Genomic DNA, 27251 nt, shown 5'->3' on the forward strand with positions numbered 1-27251 from the left:
TCCTGCTTATTTCAGCAAGACAATGCCAAGCCACATTCTGCACGTGTTACAACAGCGTGGCTTCGTAGTAAAAGAGTGCGGGTACTAGACTGGCCTGCCTGCAGTCTAAACCTCTCCCATTGAAAATGTGTGGCGCATTATGAAGTGCAAAATACGACAGCGGAGACCCCGGACTGCTGAGCAACTGAAGCTGTACATCAAGCAAGAATGGGGATGAATTCCACCTACAAAGCTTCAACAATCAGTGTCCTCAGTTCCCAAACGCTTATTGAGTGTTGTTAAAGGAAAGGTGATGTAACACAGTGGGAAACACGCCCCTGTCCCAACTTCTTTGGAACGTGTTGCAGGCATCAAATTCAAAATGAGTGAATATTTGCAAAAACCAATAAAGTTTATCCGTTTGAACATTAAATATCTTGTCTTTGTAGTGTATTCGACTGAATATAGGTTGAAAAGGATTTGCAAATCATCATATTCTGTTTTTATTTATGTTTTACAATTGTAACTCGGTAGGTTTCTCTATAACAGAGCACTTATACCAAACTGCTCTGAATGGCTTTGTTTACATCTTAATGGTTTAAATATGCTGAATTCGCCTTTAAGGGTCTACAGCATTTTGCTTTACTTTATTTTGCTATTTTAGCGTTTTAGCTGAGTTATAGTCTACACTGCTAACTACTCTGGCATGTCTTACATACATTTGCTGACAACATTTACCTTATAATTGTCATCTTCAGCTATTTCAGCTACATAGCTATGTTAACAACATAGCCTACACTACTAGCTACTGTTACGCCAACAGATTTACCAGTTTCCTCTTCATAATTACCAACTCCAGCTATTTTAGCATTGCTAGCAGGCTGGGTTAGCATCAGAATGGTAGCTTTGCTGCCTTTTTCCCAGCTGTATTGCCACCAGCTTTAACTATTCTAGCGTTGTTTACTAGTTAACATTGTAGCCATCATCACTTCTGTGACATGGATGAAGCTGTAACAACTTGGCCTGACAGTAACTGTCACCAGCTGGAACTACTATCATTTCTGGCTAGCTATGGCGACATTTTAGTGTTAACATATGCCACTAGCTACCATAACATGGCTGAAGTTACATTAACAAATTTACAGACTGCATTTTTCTCATCATGTTTGTCAGCTTTAACTATTTTACCACACCTAGTTAGCTAACCTAGCTAGTTAACATTATTACGTACACTGCTAGCTACGGTGAGAGTTTTGCTAACAGCACTGTCCTAATTATACTTTTCTTTTACTGACATTACTGCAGAAACAAGTCCAACCAACTGCACTTTTTCATCATAATGTAAGATAAAAGGTGCCATGGTTAATCTTAATTTGCTAGCTAGCTAATTTATACCCATCTTTTCAAGAAACAAACAAAAAAAACAGCACAGACCAGCATGAATTCCATCCTGTTCTAGGCTGGTTTATGATCTGGTGCTGGTTTAGCTGGTCACCCAGAACAGTCATGATGGATGACCAGTATATCAGCATCCAAATCGCAACATATACTAGTTTTGAGGTTTCTTCTACCTAGGATAGTAGTTTAACGGTCAAATATGGTCTATGGTAGATAAATATCTCTTTGCTTGGATGAATTGTGGCATTCTGTGTGGCTGCTTTGGCACTTTGACTGTAACAAGTTTACTGAGAAGAGGTAGACCTCAGAGAAGGTTTATGGATGTAGTGAAGGTGGACATGGAGATGGTTGGTGTGAAAGTAGAGAAGGCAATGGATAGGGCAAGATGGAGGCAGATGATCCGCTGTGGAGCAGCTGAAAGAAGAAGTCATAAGTGACATTTTTGATGTTGTTCTCTCAGCGTTAACATTTGTCAGAATTTTATTTTGCTTCTCTTTAAGTGATGAATTACTTTGACTTAGTTAGTCTTTTTTCATTCTTGCATTTGAAATAATATGATGGAGGAGGGTTTGATGTTGCTTAGAGAACCCAAATGTTCAGACGTTTTCAGTTATGCGGAGAAACCGTGAAAACTGGAAATGTCAGAAAGGCTTATCTTGTGAAACAAGCTGATCAAAAAAGGTTGGCGGTTTTAATACGTTCTCAGAGATCTGTCTCATCATATCTGTCTCATGATGGACTGAACTGGTTGGAGGTGGTGACCCAGGTGTGTATATACACAGGCAAAGAGTCTGCATATGAAAGAGGTCACGAAAACCCCCCACCTCATCCATTCTGATGAGTTTTTTTTTTTTTTATCCCTTGGATATGATTTTTAAAAGCTGTATTGTAGAAAAGCTGAATTTGCAGGAGGGTACTGTAACTGGAGTCATTCCATTGTTTCTATTTCAGTTCTGGACAGGTCTATGAGCCACATATGGTCAGTGCCTTGGAAAAGCTTTTATGGAAGATGGAGAAGGTGCGCACTTACAAAACTCAATTTACATGTTAATGCAAAAGCATCCAGCCAAAATGTCATACACCTGTTCGGTTGCGTTGGTCCCAGCTGCCGCTGGCCCACATAATGAGGAATAATTGAAAATTATTGCCATAATAGGAGGAGATTGGAGTCATAATCATCAATCTGACTTGTGCCCTTTGATACAGTGCTAGCTGAACACTGGACGCATGGTCCCGAAAAGCACCAAGACAATTTAAACTATGTCAAGAGACTCTCCAGGGTCGAGAGAAATTCAGTCACAATGAATGGAACATTAATTACATCGCACAATACACAAATATATTTCTTTGAAAGAATTTTCAGCAACTTGCCTCAAAAGTTTGAAGGCTGAAATTTACTCCTTTATGTTTACACTAAAGCTATGAGGGTAACATAACGAAGTAACGTGAGCCTGTTTTACAGAAATGAGCCTCAAACCGCCTTCAATTCCCCGAGGTAATGTGGGTCCTTCTGATGGACTCACAATTTCAAAGTCCTCCATACATTTTCAAAGGGACTAGAGTCAGGAGATTGGCTAGGCCCAGCAAGCACCTTCACCCTTTTTACAAACCAGTCTTGAGTTGTTTTTGTTGTATGTTTGGGGTCATTGTCTTCTTGAAAAGATTCAGTTTCCTGGTCTACAAGATTCAACTCTCCTCTCAAATCTTCTGGTACATCGCTCTATTCATGCTTGGTGCATCTATCCATGAACTTTCATGCACTTTCCCATTGCATAGTATTGAACCAGTTGTACTCACAGGGATGTTGGCTTTGTGTCATTTGGCTTTGTGTCATTTTCCATTCAAGTGCTGTTTTATATTGTTGCCCATCAGAATTTGGGGTGCTTCTTCGCCTTCACTCTGATTGCTTCTTGTTGTGTGAAATTTTCCCAGAGATTATATCTCCAAGTTGGCCTGGGAGCGGCTTGGGGTCCCTGGGAATGAGCTGGAGGAAGCTGTGGGGGACAGGGTCGTCTGGGATTCTCTGCTCTCCCAACTGCTACCGCAAACCTATGTGGACTAAGTGGTAAATGATGATGATGTTGTGTAGATCTTGATTTCTTTATTATTTTTAACATTTACATATGAATGTTTACTTCCCGGGCGGCACGGTGGCATGGTGGGTAGCGCTGTCACCTCACAGCGAGGAGGGCCTGGGTTCGATTCCCCAGCCGGGTGACCGGGGTCCTCTCTGTGTGGAGTTTGCATGTTGTCTGCGTGGGTTTCCTCCCACAATCCAAAGACATGCAGTCAGGCCAATTGGACATGCTAAATTACCCCTGTGTGTCTGTGTCTGTCTGTCTGCCCTGCGATGGACTGGCGACCTGTCCAGGGTGTATCCTGCCTTCCGCCCGAAGACTGCTGGGATAGGCTCCAGCATCCCCCCGCGACCCTGACGGAGAAGCGGCTTAGAAAATGGATGGATGGATGTTTACTTCCCTGTGGGTTTCATTTCTTTTAAATCATGTTTTTGTTTATGCTTATGAATACATACTTTTTGTTTATATTTAGAAGTACCTTAGCAACCACCTGGGATGGTATGTGACAAGACATTATATGTTTTAATTTGACATTGATATATATACTGGAAGTATATGTCAAAGAGTCTGAACACTTCCCTCACTGCATAATGACCAAAAGTACAGTGTTGCTAGCATTGCTATGCTAGCACCAGTTTTTATAGTATTAGTATGCATGTCCACATTGTCATAGTAGCTAAATTTTAGGGCAAAACTAAAGAAATAAACTTTAGGCAACAAACATGTCTTAGGCAATCGACTGTATTTGGGGTAGGGGGGGCATTATGTAGATTTGTCACTGAACTCTCACTTCAAGGCCGCTTCTCAGTCCTCCAAAGCTCTCGTTACTGTTTGACCCAGTGATTGGCTTTTTTCCAAGGCTTTAATAGTACAAAACACCCAAACACCTATAATCCTTCTTTAACCACTGATGCAACAAAGTGCAATTGCTTTAAAATAGCATGGACTTGTTGCCTACAGGCAACGCATGCAATCTTCTTTCTGTGGTGCTGCTGAAGGCCGAGGATGCATCAATCTGACCTACTTTCTTATGATATTTGACAGTCGCAGTCAGCAAAAGCGCTCTGTCCTTTGTCTAGCTGGAGTGCATTTAGCCTGTTCAAGGAAGAGTCTGATGTTTTTGTTCCAGTCCAGTTTTTGTTGATGTCTTCTTGAGAAATGCATGCTTATAAAGTTAGAAACATCATGTCCTCCTCTAGGCTCCCCATAGGCGACCTTCAGGGCTGTGTTCAAAATGGTCTTGTATGAAAAACAGTCACATCACACCCTGGGGGGATTATAATGGATATTATATTATGGATCATGATGGATGCTTATTTTAGCAGATGCACATAAAATGTAACATTACGTTATATTAGAATATCCATCCATTCTCTAAGCCGCTTCTCTCCCAGGGTCACGGGGGGTGCTGGAGCCTATCCCAGCGGTCATCAGGCGGAAGGCAGGATACACCCTGGACAGGTTGCCAGTCCATCGCAGGGCAGACAGACAGACACTCTATATTAGAATAATATTACAGTAATTATTATGATGGCTTAATGTACACTAAAGTGAAAATGAACATTCATGGCTGGGACTTTTATTCTAGAAAACTGGTGCAGAATTTTTATGTTATGTGCTGGTTCCTTAAACTAAAAAGGTTCTTTACACGTGTCCAAGAATGATTCTCTGAAGAACCCTTTTTGCTTCCTACACACTCAAAAATAATGATTCCTTCATGACATGGTCCAAGAACCTCCAAGGAACCCTTTTCATTATTACAGGGTTCTCTGCATGGTGACAGTGTTCTTCAGAACACTGATGGAGAATGTGCTGTAGATGGTTTTATACAGAACCTTTTTGAAAAGGTTCTATAGAGCACTTCAGAGGTTCTTCAGGCTTTTTACAGTAGAGGAACCCTTGACCATCCATCTGTAGCAGAGTTTCAGTTTTGGTTTGAGACCCGGAATTGATTTTTATTAATATGGTTATTGCGCTTATTCAGATACCGCTCTAGTTGTTCTAATCTTCATAAAGGAGGGTTATGGTTTGAGCTTATTAGTGTAGGTGACAGAATTTGATGGTCTTAGTGATGTTTGACAGCACAAACACACCATCTACCCAATTATTGTGATTTGAGCTAAACAAGCTAAATAATAGGCTGGCTGTTGTGTGTGATGTAATCATGGTGACGTCTGGTTCCCATCACCACCGCTGAAAAGAAGTCAGAGTTGACAAGTTTCTCTACAAGTGAACCAGATCACATCAAACCAGCTGAATGTTTACATCTCGGCCACTGAATAACGCAGGAATTTTGAAAAATCGATGGAGTTCCCCTTTAAATGAAAAGGGCGCTACTGGCCCTTTAAGAGTTTTCCACAGCCAGCCGCATGAAGTTGTTATTGTGGGCAGATTAAGTTTCGTTTTAGCCGTGAAGAAGCTGAAGGCCTCCTAGAAGGAAGACTGACAGAAATGCAGATGACCTCCTTAGCGGGGCGTCCTGGGAGGCTGTGAAGCGAGATCCTGCTGTGGTTTTCATCTCCGAGGGAAAACGAGCCTGTGGCTAACGCTAGCTTAGCTGCCGGCTGGCTGGCTGGGACGGTGCTGCTGCTTGGATGGTCTGAATAGATGGGAAACAGGAGTGAGACACATCATGCCTTCGTACGAAGACTGGAAGAAGACCTTACACTTCTACTACTTCATTAAGTTCACGCTGAACGTCTACTCGATGCTGTTTTCGGTGAGTGACCCCGCTGAGCCGCCGCCGCCGCTGGGTGTGCTGTGTGCTGTGTTGCCGCCCTTCAGTCATCCTCAGCGCAGCCTGAGTCACTCCGCTCACACAAACACCCAAAATGATGATTTCTGACGCGCCGAGAAGGATTTTTTAACTCGGCACTTCACCTGTTCTCTGTATAACGAACCTTCGTGGCTATTCTGGGCTCATATCGGGGGTTGATTGATTAAAACTGGGCGAGGGGCTGTTTTAAAGGGACAAAGCACTTTTGTTGTTGGCGCTGCTCACAGAGACTCAAATCGAGGCCGGGCGGTGTTACCCGGATGTAAGAGGCGCTTGAATTAGCATATTTTTACATTAATGCTGTTAATATGCATAATAATAATAACAAAATAAATACACATGATTATAATACCAGCTTTCGTGCATTTAAAAGGCATAAAAAATACTAAAACAAATTCTAAAAAAAGAAAGCGAAGTAAACTGAAACAGTCATTCAAATATGTATATCTAGAATCAAATGATAAATAAATAATATAAAAATAAAAATAATATTAAAGTAGACATGAAAACTGGAAAACTCAGAAGTTAATACATTGCAAGATTAATATTACAGTAATTATTATGACGGCTTAATGTACACTAAAGCAACAATTATGGCTGGGACTTTTATTTTACAAAAAAAAAGCTTTAACTGGTGCAGAATTTTTATGTTATGTGCTGGTTCCTTAAACTAAAAAGGTTCTTTACACGTGCCCAAGAATGATACTCCGAAGAACCCTTTTTGCTTCCTACACACTCAAAAATAATGATTCCTTCATGACATGGTCCAAGAACCTCCAAGGAACCCTTTTCATTATTACAGGGTTCTCTGCATGGTGACAGTGTTCTTCAGAACACTGATGGAGAATGTGCTGTAGATGGTTTTATACAGAACCTTTTTGAAAAGGTTCTATAGAGCACTTCAGAGGTTCTTCAGGCTTTTTACAGTAGAGGAACCCTTGACCATCCATCTGTAGCAGAGTTTCAATTTTGGTTTGAGACCCGGAATTGATTTTTATTAATATGGTTATTGCGCTTATTCAGATACCGCTCTAGTTGTTCTAATCTTCATAAAGGAGGGTTATGGTTTGAGCTTATTAGTGTAGGTGACAGAATTTGATGGTCTTAGTGATGTTTGACAGCACAAACACACCATCTACCCAATTATGTTTCACTAATGAGGATATAATAAGGGAATCACACACACATACACACACATACACACACACATACATACATACACACACACACTCACACACATACACACACAATCACACATACATACATACATACACACACACACACACACACACACACACATACATACATACATACATATACATACATACATACATACATACATACATACATATATATAATGTATGTATGTATGTATGTATATGTGTGTGTATGTGTGTGTGTGTGTTTGTGTGTGTGTGTGTGTATGTATGTATGTATGTATGTGTGTGTGTGTGTGTGTGTGTGTGTGTGTTTGTATGTGTGTGTGTATGTATGTCTTATGATAAACATCTTAAAATAGTTGCCTCTTCAGCAGATAATATGCTTTATGGCCAGTGATTGTATGTGCATTTACATAATGCATGCTGGGAGTTGTAGTGAAAAACCAGTCATTGGCCAAAAGCGATATAAAATCATCAGTTCTGTCAAACCTCTGAGGTTCTGCGTTGAGGAATGCAGTTTTCCCACTCCTGAGTACTTCATGACATTGCACGTGACCCTAACCCTAATGCCAGTCTTAGGTCAGAAGGTTCCTTTAAATAAGGCTACATCAGTCTTAATGAAAACGGCTGAGTCTAGAAATCGAAGTAACTTCAGTTTCAGTCCTGGGAATTGTTCACTATCCCAATGTTCTCAGATTCACGAGATTTTAATGCTAGCGAATGAAAAAAATGTTGCGTGTTTTGTTTCGTGCCACGTGTCGTTGTTTACGTCTTCTCGCGTGGATGTGCGGTTCCTCTGCAACACGTTCGGCTGACCACAGCTGTTATTGCTGCCCACAAAAGAGGATTTTACTGCTTGCCTCACAGTGTGGCGTGCTTGTGTCACGGAGCTCGCAGTAATGCATCTGACCAGCGGGCTGAACTTTTCCAAAGCTGATGATGCCAGCAGAAAAGCCTCCTCCGCCTGCTGTTTTTGTTGTCTGATCCGTTTAAATCTCCCCGTCCCCTCTGAACCCCTTAACTTGGCTTTAGTTGTTCACTCTGCTGTTTACCTCCTGCACTGTTTTGACTAGAGACCGAAGCGCTCACTTAATGTGGGCCGCAATGACAAGAATCTGAACGAAAAACGTCAAGCGAGGTGAAACTGATGGGCGACAAAGTTAATTAGCAACAGCCAATCAACTTGCATTAACCTGGAAGGGTTGAGTGGTAAATTAAGGAATAAGTGGTTTAACTGAGCTGGGCTCACGCCGATGACTTACTTTGCTCCGGTCCTAATAGACGGCAAGCTTTCTGCTCGGACCTCATTTGCGATCAATTGAACGTGCATTTGTTCGTTTTAGGTGAGACGAGGCTCAGGTTCATCTGTATAGGACCGTTAATACACAGAGAAAAGCGTGAGACATCCTGATCTAGCACCTCAAACAGGCTTCTGGAGAAAGTGCTACAATAAAAAATACTGTAGTGATGATCTGCTGTGCTGAACAAGGGCACAAGAAGCCAAGAACGTCTTTAAGCTGGACTTGACCGTCGCTTCCCTCGGAGCATTTCGTCGCTGTCCATAGGAAAGCATGCATATCTGTAGGAGTAACTTTACAGGACGAGGCAAATCCACGCTTAACTTTTAATGTAAGTTAACCTGACAAGGTTTTATGTCATTGTGGCGCATTTCTATTGGTCCATTCATCACACCGTCTAAAGGACATCAGCCATGTTCAGATGATGGAGTAAATCGACAGAAATGGAGCTGAATTATTTGTTTTATTCTTGTACGGTGACGATATCTGTCCTTATCTCGGACTTTGTTTTAAACGACTGTGTGGCTTTAAACTGAGATAATATTTGGTTTATACGCTTATTTTTTCCTCTTGCTTTTAAGTTCCTGCCCACAGACTTGTGGGAAATGTAGTCCGGCATCTTTCACGTTCCGTTACGGTGACAGACTAATCCAGCAGCTCCACTTTTCTAATGTTTAAGACTGACAACGATGTTTAAAAGTGCGGTAAACTAGGCTGGGTACCTGTGATAATGTAAGACCGTGCTAGCTTGTTGTTGCTAGCTATGCTAGTTCAGTAAATCTGGCAGATTTATTAACATCATTAAACCTAGAAAATACTCGGTTGCTAGATGTTTGTGTGACTAGGGTTGCCAGGTGTTTATTTTTGTACCAGAGAGTCTAGTTTTGAGTTGTGTTGTCTGATTGATTTGTTAGCACCTTTTTGGTTGGGACCAAACTGAAAAGTCTGAAGTTGTGGACCAAACGACGTAGATGTGTAAGCATCCTTAGACTCCTGGCCATGAAGGGCTGTGGCTTCACTGGGTGTCAAACTAAATCAGGATTATCACTGTAGACCAACTGGTCAGTCTATTTAGAATTGGTGTGAAATGAATAAATGATGTGAAATGACATTTTGTTCTTTCTCTTTTTCTGTCCCTGTTATTTTCCACACAGTTTCTGGGTCTTTGTGTGCTGTGTATAGGCCTGTACGCAGAGGTGGAGCGGCAGAAGAACCGCACTTTAGAGGGCGTATTTCTAGCCCCGGCTGTGGTGCTCATCCTGTTGGGCCTGGTCATGTTCACCGTGTCTGTGGTGGGCATGGTGGGCTCCCTCAGAGACAACAAGACTCTTCTGCACATGGTGAGTGAACAGGGTCATCATGAAACCTGGTTTCCAACTCTGTATCTGTAATGTGTACGATGATTCCATAACGCAAAATACTGAAGATCACCACTAAATGTGTCACTAATATCACTTTAGCTTGATGTAAATAGAGTTTAAACTGGTACTCCAGTAGACGTATTGTTACTGTAGTGAAAGTACATTTCCAGTGGACGTTTGCTGGACTTTATTCTTCTCCTTTTGGATTGTTTTGGTCTAATATAACACGCTAAACCTCAGGAGTGGAGGAGAAGTAGGAATTTTGGGCTGGGGCCAATGTCTGATAATGCCCCTCCTAATTGAATTCAGCAGTTTTAGCCTCACTCATCGCTAACAGGTGTATGAAATCAAGTACATAGCCTTGCAGTCTCCATAGACACACACTGGCGGTAGAACGGATCGCACTGAAGAGCGCAGTGACTTTAAACTTGGGACCGTCATGAGATGCAACCTTTGCCACAAGTCAGTTTATGAAATTTCTGCTCTGCCAGATGTACCAATAACCAAGTCTATTATTGTGAAATGGAAACATCTAGGGGCAACAACAGCTCAGCCAAGAAGCAGTAGCTCACAGAGGGGGCTGCCAAGTGCTGAAGCATAAAAAGGATAAAATTATCTATCCTGTCCACAAGCTTAAGATCGCTATGTGCAGTGGCAAGTGTCAGCTTTAGACTCTGGAGCAGTGGAAACATGCACTCTGGAGTGATGAATAACGCTTCACTGTCTGGCAGGTGAAGAATGAATTTAGGTTTGGTGGATGCCAGGACAGCGCTATGCACCACTGTGTAGAGCCAGCAGTAAAGTTTGGCTGAGGAGGGATAATTGTCTGGGGCCGTTTTTCAGGTTTCTTAGTTCCAGTTGAGGTTAATGTTCTTGCTACAGCATATAAAGACATATCAGACCTATGCTTCCAACGCTTCGGTGAATGCTACAGTGTGTGTTAGACCCTCTAGAAAAGTACTGTTTACTTCCCACCTTATTAAGATGATGGTTTAGCCAAAAATGAAATCTGTTATTTTCCCTTTATCCCAAATGTTGTCAGTTGAGACACCCATTGAAACCTGATGTTATGTTGTTCCCATTGGGCTACAGTTGGTTAGCATTTTTATCCATAACAATTTAAAATGTCTTCTCATTGGAGTATTTGAATGCTATTTGTTTAATACATTCAAATATGAAAACTCATCGGTTCCCATTCCTATTCCTTTCTGCGTTCACGTGCAAAGGTATTATTAATTTTCACCTAGCTGACCTGCATTAACTGAAACTTGTCTGTACAGTTTCTCTGCGTGCTCTGTGTTCTGCTGGCGCTCCAAGCCCTCGCGCTAATCATCGCTCTCCTTTTTGAGAAGACGGTACGTAGCTTTGCGTTCATGTGCTTCAGACTCATATTTATTCATTTATGTATATGGATCTTTCTGCCAACCTAGTTCAAAGCCAGAGTTTAAAACTCATTTTAAACTTTTAACTGACTTGGACTTCAGAATAAAATTGTTTTGAGTTAATTGTGCTTTTTTCTTTAAATAAACGATTGAACATTTCATTTTGTCACCCCAAAAACAACCGCAACACTACTGAAATTTCACCTAATGTTTATGTAGTGGCTGTTTTTGTGCCAATTTTAGCTCATTTTGAGTAGAACTAGCCAGTACATGGCTAGCTAACAGAGCTTTAAACACTTGTACACACATAAAATCAGAATATTTTTCATTAAAACACAAACAGTATGACTTAACAGCAGAAAATATTTTTTCACCCTGATTTTCAAAGTTTTGGACACTTTAAAACATTGGAATCTAATTGTTCAGCGTGTGGCCATGAGGGACAGGGATGCAGTCTCACCTCCAGCTCTAAAATGCAGTGGTGTGGCTAAAATAAAGCTTCATCTATGGACTAAAACTTTTTCTGTAGTGACATGAAAACATAGGACATTTTTACTAAAGTTTTGAAATGAAAAAGAAACATAAAAAGTGTGAAAAGATGAAATTTAGAGTTAAAAGTTAGAGTTTTGACAGACACCCATAGAAAGTACATTATTTATAATGATTTTGTGTGTATTTAGCTCATTACTATCCCTATTAATGCATTAGGTTCAAAAGATTCATAGCATAATACTTGGAAATATCTAATGTTTGGTACTTTATTATTATTTTTTATGTAGTTTTTATTCTGTGGGACTGTAGTTTGAGCTAATTCAGTAGAATGGTCCATGTATAACCTTCTGTAACGTTTTCCTTCTTTTTGGCTCACTTTCTTCCTTCACTCTCTTTCTGTAGACGTCTGAATTGTTTCAGAAGAACATACGTGAAGGCATCAAGCACTACTATGACGACCTGGACTTCAAAAACATCTTGGACTACGTGCAGGAGAAGGTTTGAGACTTCAGTCTGCATTCTTTTGCAGATATGTTTAGTATGTGCTTGAGGAAACACTGAGCCGAAAGGTGCTTATTAATTCCTGACTGGTTTTGCCTCGAGACTGACTGTTTTTGCCTCGAGACACATTAACATGGTGTCATGACTGGAATCAGCCTGGAATCAAAATTTCTTACTTTGTTTGTTCATCATACCATGTTATTATTTTCCTGTAATCTTCTATTAAATAATAATCATATTACCCAATAACGATTCATCAACATCATGCTTGAGTGACTTAGACTCGCACTTAACTGACTCGTGACTTAGACTCACACATGTGACATGGACTCACGCTTAACTGACTCATGACTTGGACACATGCTTAACTGACTCAAGTCTTGGGCTCATCCTTAACTGATTTGTGACTTGGACACATGCATAACTGAGTCGTGACTTAGAATCACACATGTGACATGGACTCACGCTTAACTGACTTGTGACTTGGACACATGCTTAACTGACTCAAGTCTTGAGCTCATCCTTAACTGATTTGTGACTTGGACACATGCATAACTGACTCGTGACTTGGACTGGCGCTGAAGTCGCTCATGTACTAGACTGGACTGGCGCTGAAGTCGCTCATGTACTGGACTCGTGCTTAACTGATTTGTGACTTTGACTCATGCTTAATTGATTCGTGGCTTGGATTTGCGGCTAAGTGACCAGTTACTCGACTTGGAAACATGCTTAACTGATGACTTGGACTCACCCTTAATTGATTTTTGTGACTTGGATTCGTGGCAAAGTGACTAGTGACTTGACTTGAACACATGCTTTACTGACTCGACTTGGACTCACACTTAAATGATTTGTGACTTTGACTCATGCTTAACTGACTCATGGCTTGGATTCATGGCTAAGTGACCAGTGACTCGACTTTGACACATTCTTAACTGTCTCATGACTTAGACTCACCCTTAACTGACTCGTGTCTTAGACTCACCCATAACTGACTCGTGACTTTGACTCATGCTTAATTTGCTTGTGACTGACCCGTAACTCTTAATCATGCTTAACTTACCTGCGACTCAAGTCAGACTCCCACTTGACTGACTCACGACATGAAATCACATTTAACTGCCATGCAACTCAACTCAGATTTTGCGCAATTCTCTGCCGCCAGCTTCCAAGACAGATTCCTTAATTGACTCTGGGAATCCCCCAGAGAGCTTCACATCTTTCGCAGTGGCACTTACTCTTTCCTGTCTCTCAGCCACAAGCTGCACGGTGGATTTATTTGAGGGACAAGCAAGTGGCAAGATGACTAGAGACAAATCCTCGCTCATAAAGGGCCAGGCTTTTCTTGTTCGCAGGCTGACAGTGTTTTGGACGGTGGCTGAAAGTATGTGGACACACCCATTTAAACTTTCTGGACATCCTGTTCCAAAACCATGGCCGTTAATATGAAGTTGCCCCCTCTTTGTTGCTAGAAGAGCCGCCATTTTTCTGAGAGGTCTTTTTGGAAGATTTTGAAGTCCATCTGTAAGAGCATTTCTTTTGCTAAACACAGCTGTAGGAAAAAGTCTGTGTCACAAAAGTCTGTGTTCAGTGGGCCAGGTGCCTCCTTTTCACGGTCATAGCCAGTTCAGCCTTGCTAGATCTGTCCTAGTCAACTGTAAGTGCCATTACTGCACTTCTCAGTAAGCTTGTCACTGAGCTTGTCAGTACGACCCACCTATGGTCAGTGTTTGTCTATAGAGAGGGACTGGTTTATTTTTTGCTAAGCTAGTGCTTGTAGCATGCTTGTAAGGAGGGAATTAGCAATAGTATGTTGCAGTTCAGCGGAACACCACAGGCTGCTTACTATTACCAATGTATTGAGAAATCCTAGAGGAGACAGCAGTGTTGATAGAAACCACCTCTGTCATCTGACTGAGCCTGTACAGAAACCAGAATATCTTCTCTCTCTCTCTCTCTCTCTCTCTCTGTCTGTCTGTCTGTCTGTCTGTCTGTCTGTCTGTCTGTCTGTCTCTCTCTCTCTCTCTCTCTCTCTCTCTCTCTCTCTCTCTCTCTCTCTCTCTCTCTCTCTTTCTCTCTTTCTCTCTCTCTCTCTCTCTCTCTCTTTCTCTCTTTCTCTCTCTCTCTCTCTCTCTCTCTCTCTCTCTTTCTCTCTTTCTCTCTCTCTCTCTCTCTCTCTCTCTCTCTTTCCTCTTTCTCTCTCTCTCTCTGTCTCTCTCTCTCTCTCTCTCTCTCTCTCTCTCTCTCTCTCTCTCTCTCTCTCTCTCTCTCTGTCTGTCTCTCTCTCTCTGTCTGTCTCTCTCTCTCTGTCTCTCTCTCTGTCTCTCTCTCTGTCTCTCTCTCTGTCTCTCTGTCTCTCTCTCTGTCTCTCTCTCTCTCTCTCTCTCTCTCTCTCTCTCTCTCTCTCTCTCTCTCTCTCTCTCTCTCTCTGTGCAGTTTTCCTGCTGTGGGGGTGATGACTATAAAGACTGGGAGGTAAATCAGTATCATTTCTGTAACGGCTCAGGACCGCTGGCCTGCGGCGTTCCGTACACCTGCTGTATCCACAACAAAGAGGTGAGTCAGTGACACTTCCACTCACACCTCATCAGAGACTGTCCAGAGACCTTAAACAGAGTGAACTTTGCCAAAAAAGCTGCAGAAACAACACTCATTACAGGACATCCTATTACAACAGAGCTCATTTACATCTACACAGTTCTTTCAATTTCCTAGTTTAATTTTTAGATCATCCATAGTGTGCAGGCAGCATGTTGTATGTTACCATATTTTATATGGCTTTTAAACTGATGCCTCCAACTGGACAGTGCTCACAGGAGAACTCGTTGAGATAAATCAACGAGTAGCAAACTAACAAAAGCAGTAGCAAAGTTAAGCTCCAGTCTATTTTTAGAGCATTTTTGCTGGTCCGTTCATCATGAAATTTTGGTACGTAGTAAAGATCAACTGGCATTTTCAAATTCTGTAACAAAAGTACCGAGTCTCTTATCATTGACAAAGTAAAGTGTGTTTTTTCCTTTATATATGTATATATATATATATATATATATATATAGATAGATAGATAGATAGGTACACACTGTCAGTAATGAAAATTGCATTTGCTCTGTGGAAATAATTGACTATAATTTAGTGGAAATAAATAACTATAATTCAATAAAGAACTATGAAGCATAATTCATTTTCCATTTAAAATACGATTTGATGAAGCTTTTTTTTCTCTACCCTTACAGCTTTAGCCAAATGCACTGCTATTAAATAATTGCTATAAGCACAAATCATACACTCTCTCTCTCTCTCTCTCTCTCTCTCTCTCTCTCTCTCTCTCTCTCTCTCTCTCTCTCTCTCTCTCTCCCTCTGATATGTGTATTGCAATATGCAAGTGACCGCTGCTGTTAGCTGTCGGTCAGAGCTGATGGAGTGTGCATCATGATGTTATTGACTGAGAAAATTGAATTAGCTGCACTTTCCTAGAGAACATCCAGTCATCTCTCTCTTTTTATTTCTCTCTCTCTCTCTCTCTCTCTCTCTCTCTCTCTCTCTCTCTCTCTCTCTCTCTCTCTCTCTCTATTCTCGCTTTTATTCTCTCTCTGTCCTCTCTGTAATGAAGCTGAATGATGTTAATTGGAGGCTGACAGCTGCAAAACAAATGAAACACTCAGAGAAGAAAAAATGTAAGGCATGAAATGAATGACACGCTTTATCAGTGAAAGCTTGTGGAACGCTCTCTGTCCACCCCCCCCCCCCCTTTCTGTCTTACCCTTTCAGCCTTCCTCATTCCTCTTAAACTCAATTTCGTTGAAGGCCATGTCTGCGGTGCGTCCTGCTAAAAGAGGCTTTTAGTGGTGGGTGATGTGGCCTGAGAATTCTATGACCTACAGTTCATGCAGTTAATTCTATATATAAAACAGGCCAATTACTGGCCACTTTATTAGAAACACCCACCTTGTGCTTCCACTCACTGGTCACTTTATTAGAAACGCCTCTTTAGTTCTTCCATTCACTGGACACTTTATTAGAAACACCTACCTTGTGTTTCCACTCAGTGGCCACTTTATTAGAAACACCTGTCTTGTACTTCTACTATGCAACTATATGATTAGTCTGTGGTCTTTTATCGTCCGAAGTACAATCAATGGCATAGGCAGTACAGGCAACTCTGAGTGTCAGAAACTGACCATAAATGAAGGACTCTAGGGTGGCTAATACAGACTGTACACCAACAGATGGTTTTAATCGCTAGTTAAAGACAAAAGTGAAGAAATGCTGAATCAAATGGATCCAGTCATAGTGCAGATTAGGTTGTAATAAAGCACAGCAGTAATAGTTTCATCGTCTTGTGTCTTTATATTTTCAGAGATAAACGGTCTCTCAGGAGTGGTTTTTGACGAGGTCAGTCTGAGATAAGCATGTAATGGGGCAGGAAAGGCTCTCGAGCATGGTTTTATCAAAGAGGTCTACTGTAAAGTGTGCCTTTACTGAGGAGATGAGATGAGGCTGAGGATGGTCCCCTAAGTTAAAAGTAAAATTGTGTCGAACTGTGACTTGCGAGATGCGGTCTCCTCCATGAGTCATCCATTTACCAATTTCTGCTAGTGATCAGAACTAAGTATCTGCTTCATCCTATCAGAGTAAATCAATGGGGAGGGGGCAGGGCTTTTAGGCTACATACATGCACAAAATAAAATCGTATTTTATTAGAGCACTCGGGATGAGCATGATCGGTAATACTACCGCCACCATGCTTCACTGTAGGAGCGCTGTTTTGTAGGTTTCTGCTGGGTAATGGCTTTTTTCCCTGCTACTCTCCCTTAAACTGTTTACTCTAATTATTGTATGTTCTTTAGTCTTCATTTTTGTGTTCATTTTTATGTTCATCTTTAAAGTAAAATATTTCTGAGAAGATTAGATATAAGCAAGCTCAGTAGGAAGACGACTCAATGCTGTGGGTCTAAAAGGATGTGAAATCCAGTAGAAAAGCTGCAGAACTGTGGACTGACCAGCCAAGAGTCCAGACCTCCACATTGCTGCATGTGTTTGAATCGTAAGAATCAGAAAATGCAACCAACTTCGAAGACTGAACTTTAAAGATGTGAAATCAGTTCTCCTGAAAACAGTGGACACAGTAAATACTGAAAAATGTGATGTATGTAGTTGAGGCTTTTGTGTTTTCTGTGTGTGTTTGGGTGTTTTCTGTCTGACTTGTGTGCAATACTGTAATCTTTTTTTATTATGATTGTTTAAACAGGGCTTTAGTCTGGAAACTAATGTTGTTTTTCTGTGTGTTTTTGTGTGTTTCCATATGATGTGGCTTTTCATTCAGGTTGGAGAAGTGGTAAATACGCTCTGCGGCTACAAGACTCTTACCAAGGAGGTTAGTAGCTCTCTTGCCACCCTTAATCCTACATTCATTTATAGATATGACTTTCCGAAGAGCAGGAATATTAGCTTTCTCAGTGCTGGCGTCAAGAGACAACAATGCCACAGTACAACACGAGCAATAAAACTGCTGTTTTTATTTGAGCGTGGCTCATTGGCTTCTTTTGACTGATTTGTAATAGCGAAAAAGATGATTAATCCTTTTCCCACCTGTTCCTCATTGCCTGTGTTTTTTTTTTTCAGTGGTGCATTTGGAGTGTGATTGTTAGGGGGTCTGTTTTGTGAAATGATCTGGCTGGACAGAAATGGGAGCTACGTGTTTTCAGCCACTGCTGTTTGCGACGCTAGATTTACGTGATTATTTATTCAGCACAGAAAAGCCGAGAGAAATTGAGTTATTACGGAGTTATTACCCCCACCACCTCAATTTTACCATTATAGGTTTTTTTTTTTTTCTGGGACATTGTGATTGCTATGTCCTTTCCTTTCCACTACTCTACCTGCAGTCTGTCTAAGGTTATTGTGCCCTTAAAAAGGGTTGATGTTGCATGAGAACACTGATGATTCGAAACTCACCGTTCACTCCCCAGTCCATTCAGTCCATGTAGAGAAAATAAAGCTGCAGGATTTCATAACTATGAACACGTTTATCAGCTTGTATTGAGGCAGCGAACGCAAAGTTATAGCCTCAACCTAGCATGGACACCAGACTGATGTGGCCTGGCCAAGGACCCGCCTGACTTGATCAATGTCGCGGTCTCTCTGACTTGTCCCCGTTCCATCTATTTGGCCCATAGAAGTTTAGCTCCGCCCATTTCTGTGGAAGTTATAGGGAGTGTTGCTTTTGCAGAAAGTCTATAGCGGAATTACTGGCAAGTAAGATATGAAAATTGTGGCCTTCAAAGGATCCATACATGCGAAAGCATTGGCTGAAGTTCTCCGCGGTTCATTCGAAACTTAACGGCTTGTTTTTATTTAACAGTATCAAAAACAGCCTGTTCAGTCCTGCAGGACTAGAAGATGGTCACATACACCATATTGTAACTGTTATATAAGTAGGAATAGAAAGTAAATGCAAGAGGAATCTACAATATGGCCCTTTTCACACTTCCCTTCTCTTTGTAGCGTGTAGATTTGGACGACATCATACACGTACGAGGCTGCATCCATGCTGTAAATCTGTGGATGGGTGACAACATCGGAGCCACGATAGGAATCTGCTGCGCTGTGGGTCTACCTCAGGTTCGCCATGCCTCTTCTCACTTTACTTCATTCTTCCTTCCTTTTACTTTCTGCATTTGCCTTCGTCCTTCCTTCCATTTCATGGCCTCTATTCTGACTTGTCTGATAGACTGAACCTATTACTGCACCATACTGTTTAAAAAAAAAAAGGGAAAAAAAGTTCAGAAATAAAAAATAAAAGAGGAAAAATGTAATCGGACTACAGCCAAATGCTCTTACTCTTTTAATACAACATTGTTGAGCACTGGGCTTAACACTGGGTTAAGCACCTGTTCTCAGATATAGAGACAGTTCCCTCACTTTATATGTTGGCTAATCCATAAATTTGCAGTTTTATGTTCTTCATTTAAATTATAACTCCATCCATCCATCCATCCATTATCTTCCACTTCTCTGGGGTTCGGGTCGCGGGGGCCAGGATTCCGAGGAGCCAGTTATATAGTCACGCCAGCATGTCCTGGGTCTTCCCCGGGGTCTCCTCCCAGGTGGACTTGAGTTAAATTATAACTGAAAATCAAAAATTCAAAAGTAAAGTAATGAGAAAAGTCATAAAATGTATCTTAAAAAATCATGTATATTAAACCATTTCCAACCTAAATCCAGCTGACAATGGGTTCTGGGCCCGTGGTCAGAAACTAGAGGACAGATAAACACACTGAAAAGTTTTATCATGCACATACAGTCAGGTCCATAATAATTTGGACATTAACTAAATTACTGTTTCTTTGGATGTCTACTAAATCTCATTGGAGTTGAAATGAAGGAACAAACATGAGCTCAAAGCGTAGACTTTCAGACTTAATTTGGGGCTGTTTACATCCAAATTGGACCATTTTCATAAGTAACCCCCCAATTTTAGAGCCTCAAAAGTAATTTGCACAGTTGATCAGCTGCTCGGCTGTTTCTTGATCATTTGTTTTTACCAATAAGTCAGCAGGTAAGAATTGATTTCAAGTGAGGTGTATGCATTTGGAATCTGTTATTGCTAACTTTCAATCTGAAGTCCAAAGAGCTGTCACAGCCAGTTGAGCAAGCCATCATTACGCTGAAAAATGAAAACAAGCTCATCGAAGAGATAGCCAACACATTAGGTTTGACCAGATCCACTATTTGGTGCATTCTTAAATCGAAGGAACGCATTGTTGAACACCAAAAGACCCCGAAAGAACACAGAAAATAAGTTTGGTGGAAACAGAAGAATTCTTTCTTTGATGAAGAAAAACCTTTTAACAGCAGTTGGTCAGATCAAGAACACACTCCAAGATGTAGGTCAGTGAACAATCAAAAAAAGACTTCACCATAGTACATACAGAGGGTTTACCACAAGATGTAAACAATTATTAAGCCTCAAAACAGGAAAACCAGATGTCCAAAACATCTAAAAAGCCCACAGTGTTTTGGGACAACATCTTATAGACTGATGACAGATCAACATCTACCTGAATGACAAGAAGAGAAGAATACAAAGAAAGGAAGAAACTGCTAATGATCCACAGCACACCACCTCATCAGTGAAGCATGGTGGAGGTAGTGTTAGGATGTGGGCATGTGTGGCCACCAATGGAATTGGTTCCCTTGTGTTTATTGATGGTGTGACTGCCGACCAAAGCAGCAGGACAAATGCTGAAGTGTGTACAGGTGTATTATCTGCCCAGATTCAGCCAAATCACTGGACAGCGCCTCACAGTGCAGATGGAAGATGACCCAAAAACAAAGCTTTTTTTTTAAAGCAAAGTAATGGATTGTTCTTTAATGGCCAGGTCGGTTGCCTAACCTCAATCCACACAAGCATTAATTTCACTTACTAAAGGCACAACTAAAGGTAAGACAACCCAGGAATAAGCAGAAACTGAAGACAGCTGCAGTAAAGGAAGAAACCCAGTGTCTGGTGATTTCTTTGGGTTCTGCAACCACGTATTAAAAATGACAAATTTATGATTGTTAGTTAGACCAAGTCATTTTAAGCACCTAAAATATGTGGACCTATAAAGATGGTTGTAATTCTTGCGCTGTCTGCTTGATTTGGACATAAGCATGTTCAAGTTGAAGCTGTGAATCCCCACTTTGAGCTTGTGTTGTTTAATTTCAGCTCTAATATGTGGTGGTAGACGGGTAAAATTCATACAAATACATTTGTTTGCGTCCACATATGTGCTGTGGAAATTTTTTTGTTGATGTTTCGAAAGCGTTGAGTTGATTTACAAAATTATACAGCAGCCTTTTATGTGTAGTAAAGTGACTTTCTGGAATGATGAGCTTCAAACATTTACCTTTGGGATGGTTTGTGGTCCAGAACTAATCATCTGGCATCAGTGCCTTAACTCACGAATGCACTCATCAAATCCTCATAACAGTGTTCCAATCTCTAGTGTAAAGAGCGGGTCTCATAAATAGACTTTTTCGTTTCACATTGGGAAGATGCTTTAGCTTCCTTTTGAAGAGCTGACGTTTATTTGAAATGGTCACACTCTTTTTCTTTGAAACGGGGGGATGAGGACAGTTTGCTGGTATATTATCACTGGCCAACATTGCTCTGGCTGCCGCTGCACTAAAAACCTCTAAAAGGAAATGCATTTGAGCTGACCTTTCTGAGTTACCACTCTCTCATAGCTAATTTTTTCCACCGCCTGCCTCCACGCACATGATTTTTCATTTTGATTAGGCTGCCCTTCATTAGTACCTGCTCTATCTAAAAAAATGAACTCAAGAAATTGAGCATCTGTTAGTTTCCAGATGCAGAGTCCCTGAGGTGGACCTTGAAATGCAAAGAAACGCAGGAGTCTGTCTGTCTGTTTGTTTATTTATCTTCCGTTCTGTCTTTCCTTGTCTAAGGGTAGCAGAGACTAATTGACTAATACAGTCCATAACTTCAGTCATCCCTCAAGAAATTTGGGCACAAACATTCATCCAAAATAAACAATGCATATAATGATTCAAATGTTCCTTACAAATCTTTGGAGACATTGTTAAACATTTTATCTAACAGAGATCATTCCTACAACAGTGTTACTTTATTTTAAGAGTAGTGTTCTCTTTCAAATCTATATGGGTTGAAATTATTGGCACCTCTAAAGAATGTTACATAAAACCAAAGAAATTGCGTCTTTAGGGGGGGGGAGTGTTTCTTTTTGTTTCTCCTAGTCTCCACAAACTCCATTGTTGTCTGTGACCAAAGACCAACGAGCTGTCAACTCGTGACAGAAGGTTGTGGACCTGGAAAGATTAGGAATGGTCAGTTGAAATCGCCATCAGTCACTATCAGGGCGAGAAAGTAGTTTGAGAAGTGGGGAACATTTGAAATTTGCCAGGAAGAAGGTACATGAGCATAGTGAGGCAGAAAAGAGGAACCCAGAGAGCCCCACAGTTTCAGCATCGCACTGGCTAGTTGAATCTTAGGGTTTTCACATGTCAGAATCCATCATCAGATGCCACCTCCATGACCAGAGGCTTTTTGGAGGAGTTCCACAAAATGCAAGCCTCAAAATTCAGTGCCCGAACTTTGCAAAATGTCACTGGAACTACAAATGGAATCATATGATGTGGTCCAATGACAAAATGAGAAGTTTATGGTTATACACACCATTGTCATGTTTGCTAAAACCAAGAGGAATGCGTAAAATGACGAGCACCTGATGATTAGCCACTGTCAAATATGCTGCTGGATCATTCATATATTGATATTTAGCAGAATTCATGATGCAACTGGTTTTCGCATGAGCCCCTGGAGCACTAGCAGCAAAACAGCCCCAAAGCATCAATCAATGTCTGCTTGATGGACGGTCCACAAGCAAAGACCCAACAATATCAGGGAACTGGGAATGTTCTGTATGGAAGAGTGTTCTAGGATCCCTCAACAAATGTTCTCCAACCTTGTTAAACATTATAGAAAGTGACCCTCTGCTGCAATTTTCAGATGTGCTCAAACAAATTCAGTTTGTTTAAGGCTAAATTATCACTCATTGCATGTTATATATAGACTGTACTGTCATGTACCAATACTGGAGTTAGTTGCATTGACTAATGAGCGCTGTGGACCGCTATCAGACTTTCTCTGATTAGAAATATAGTATGGGAATAAAATGTACCACTGTACTTCTGTAATGTATTAACACAGTGTAGAATAAAGGACAGTGGGAAGTGTAGATATGACGTATGAGACTTAAGGCCATTAGATACCAAGCTAAGCAGTAGTTTTTAGTAGTCTTGGGGGTTTTAAAGCTTAGTAGTAGGATATCCCCCAGTAGAGTATCTATAGATGTTTGTGTTAGAAAACCTATCTGGTGAAACTCAACAGTGTTAGGGTCAGGATTGTGATTGGTACCAGGTTTAGGACCAGAGTGAGTGTTAGTTTTAGGTTTTGGGTTAGGGTTTGGGATCATTAAAGATTTGATAGTAAAATGAAAGTTAAAAGCAAGATAAACATCTACAAGGCATCTGCATTGGCCTATCCAAGTAAAGTATTACCAAAGAAAAATTGGTATCTGTATTGGCCGAAGAGAGACTTATCCTTTTTGTTGTTGGGTTGGTTTGCTTCGTGTCAAAATGCCAACTACATAGACAACAGTGATGGGCTGAGTGAGTTTTTGTCACCTTGAAAAGTTTGTAGACAGAAGGTACATGAAGTAATGTAAAATCACATTTGATATGCAAGATACTGTTAATATTTGTCAATACATTAATGCATAGATCCTGCTTGGGGTGTAACGACCTTGAAAATACAGAGAAACACTTCTGTGACTGGTAGTTCATGGCAAGCCATTAATAAAATTCTTTTTAGAGCAGCTAGTCGACTAATGATATGCATAAATGGCAGTCAGGATCCATTGTCTGTCTGCTCCTCAGGGGCTTCACAGTGATCTTTTATCCACTACCAATTACAGCTCATGCTTACATATTAATTAATAGGCCTGATCTGAACTACCTAATGGCATATCTCACTCTCAGTTCTACCTCAACTCCCTTTGCAGTAACGGCTTCTACTCTTCTGGGAACTAGAAGTTGGAATGTTTCTGTGAGAATTTGATTGTATTTAGCCAGAACAGCATTAGTAAGCTCCATCGCTTCAGTGTACGTAGTTCTACTGATCCCCAACCCAATGCTGGGGGGCTTTATACACCTCCAGCCATCGCTTGGCACTGGGCATGATGACCTTAGGCTCATGTTCAGCTGCTCCAGTGTATCCCATTCTATTACTCAGTGCTTTTCTATGGCGATTATGCGAGGTTTAGGTGTGAAACTGATGTAAAGTTATGCCATGGTTGATTGACTATGTTTGGGTGGAATCTCAAGCATTGTCCCTTTCTTATGTTGTCATGCTTGTCCTCCAGCTGCTGGGCATCATGCTGAGCTGCATCTTCTGGAACCTCCTGGTGGAGATGAGTATATCAAGTGACATGGTGGACTTCAAGATCCTGAAGAAGGCTGGCTTCAAATACAGCGAGTTGGACCTGTCCGGCGCTGGCTGGTGCATGTGTTTGCCTCGAGAAGGCGGGTACCTGCCCATTCCTGTAACAGAACCAGAACAGGACATTCAGGACTTTGAGCCTTTAGACCTGGAGCAGGCCCAGTCCAAACTGTCCCTCACACAGTTTGAACAGCCGGGCCAAGACCCCGACATGGGAATGGACGTAGTGGACAATCGACTGTAGAGGTCAGCATGGGAACCGAAGTGCATCTAATTCACTGCATCTGTTTGTATTGTTTTTATTTATTGTTTTTAGTTTTATAGAGGCGCGGTCTTCCAGTAATTGCACTTTCATCTTGCACTACAAGTTGGGATCATAAGCTTTCGTTCAGCTTCATCAGTCAGACACTTCCCATTTTTCTACCGTTTTGCATGCAGAACACATTGATGTATTTTTAGCTCCAACTAATATACGTTTTGTTTTTTTTAAACATGACAAAAGGGATTTCATGACAAAAGTTGGAATTTTACAAAGTTTGTTTTTTTTTAAATTGTGAATTACTTGATTGGCAGATGATTGGCGACCAGTCATTTTTAAATGTTTTATTTTTTTGGTTACGTAATCTTAACCTCCACTTTACATGCTATTCCACGTTTTTTACAAACAAAAAGGGATTTCATTGGGATTTGTTGGATTTGGCCTATTGTACTTTTCATGTTTAGTTCTGAATTACTTGATTGGAAGGGATTACATTAATGATGGGCAACTAGTCTTTTTTTTTTTCTTTCTTTTTTTAATTTCTCCTCTCCTCTTCTATCATTTTTAATAGTGAATTTAGAGCAAAATCTTCAGGGAAATTTACAATCTTCATTTTGTCTATTTGTTGTGTTTGGATGTCTTGTTTTTTAGATAAATATAAGTATATATAGATATGTGTAGATATTAAGGATGCACAGAAATATTGGAACCAGCATATATCTGCATAAAAAAAAGCTAGGATTTTTTCTAGTGATGCACCATATTGAAAATTCTTGACTGAAACCGAAGCCCAAAATTTAGTATACGTTGGGTTGAAAAGTGAAACTGAAAATTGAAAAAGCTGACAAATAAAACCAGTTTAATTCCAGTGCAATTCCATTTTCATCATTTCAAAAACCTCAGATAAAAGCTACAGATAAATGCTGGTGTGCTAGCAAAGACTTCCGTTAGGCTTCTGTTTAGCTGTATCCTGCGTATCATGCAGGATGTCGTGTATTAAGAGAGATCAAACCTGTTACCACGAGGTTTTTGGTGCTCAACGGTCAACATAAAAGAAACTGTAAAATAGATGTAGCTAATATTTCCACTGTTGATCTACTGCTGCTCAAACTGTTTGAATGCAACTCCACTTACTGCTACGCTTTTAATCACGGTTTATTTTCATTACCATTTAAAATCAAGCCTTAGACTTCGTTATAGGCCTGTTCTCAGCCTTCTGTTCTCTTTTGGCCAAAATCTAGTGCATCCGGAATTTCAGCACTCCAGCACGATCTGCTCACGATCTACAAATATAGCTGGAGTGATTTACACTACTTAATTTTTTCCTAGTTCCTATAAAATCGCTTTAATTTGATAAATGATAAGTGAACCCCCTGCGCTTCTGTGGTTTTACTTATTTTTTGCAAGCTCCTATCAAATAAATGTTTATTATCCTTCATATTTACATTAAAACAAAAGCATTAAAAATGGTCTGTTTTCTAAATGTTTCCACCATGTTGGCAATTTTATGGGCAGATATTAATCATCATGCTGTACCGATATTTCCCTAACAGTGCATCCTTAATAGATGTGCATTGCCTAGTATGTAGTCATTTAGCTGTATTGCACTTCTGGCGTCATTCAGATTTTCTAGGAAGTGTTATAGAAACACTTTTTAAAAAAGGGGTTGAAGAATCAAAAAAACCTGCTGACACTTAATTTGATGCTGCTGTTCCTGTTTACAATCTAGCGAGTATAAACTGATGAATAAATTGTTGCCTTATTCATGATAGAAGCTTTTGTCCGCAATACCTCAGGCTATTTTGGAATAGCCTTGTCTATTTGCAGGTGATTTTTGAGTAGTTTTTATTGGAAATAAGAAATTCCGGGTAACACTGTACATAACACTGACGGGAACCACGGCATAAACATGTAATGGCTGAGATGTCGTATGCTGTCATGATTTGACAAGTTCAAGTATATATGTTGTGTTACCATTACCAGTAATTGTCATATTCGATGTTATAACAGCTTATAATACACTAATTTTTGCCAAGCATACTGTTGTTAGCCATCAGTGCAGATGGAAACACAGTAGTAATGTATTGCTGAACATAAGCTGTCCGGATGCCTCACAACAGCATACGCCATCTGCCGTGACATGTTGGGCATGGTTATGCCAGTTTTGTGTAGTTGTATGTGTTGCCAATTCTGATTGATCTTGCATTCGCAAATACTTGAAGTGTAATCTGTACAGTAGAGCAATCGGTCCTAGTCATTGGTGTGTTATCAACTAATATGCTATAATGCAAAGTCAGTTTTTTATGTAAAGTTTTATGTTTTGTTTTTTCTTTGGGGGGGAAAAATGAAACCAACAGGCCTAAAGGGATCATAATCCACATTTCAGCGGTGCTTTTAACTCCTGTAGTTGATTAGTAATTTTAAACAGTCTACCTTAACTACTTTGTTGCTCCAAACGGGGGTCTTCTAGACCTCTCAAGTTGCCCTGGCCTTTTGAAAAACTCCAGTTCTTGCCAATAAAAAAAAAAAGACGGCAAATTAA

At 40.6% G+C, this 27251-nt stretch overlaps 1 protein-coding gene across 1 annotated transcript; it reads left to right on the top strand.

Moving 5' to 3' along the window:
* The first annotated feature begins 5493 nt into the window (after positions 1–5493).
* Positions 5494–27251, top strand: zgc:110329 (uncharacterized protein LOC550500 homolog). The gene is made up of 8 exons (XM_017709713.2): positions 5494–6174; positions 9844–10029; positions 11331–11405; positions 12327–12422; positions 14862–14981; positions 17749–17799; positions 18930–19046; positions 24374–27251. The coding sequence occupies exons 1-8, from the start codon at positions 6088–6090 to the stop codon at positions 24692–24694; spliced, it is 1053 nt and encodes a 350-aa protein (XP_017565202.2). The 5' UTR covers positions 5494–6087; the 3' UTR covers positions 24695–27251.

This window comes from Pygocentrus nattereri, chromosome 20 (genome assembly GCF_015220715.1).
Source record: "Pygocentrus nattereri isolate fPygNat1 chromosome 20, fPygNat1.pri, whole genome shotgun sequence".
NCBI lineage: Eukaryota > Metazoa > Chordata > Actinopteri > Characiformes > Serrasalmidae > Pygocentrus > Pygocentrus nattereri.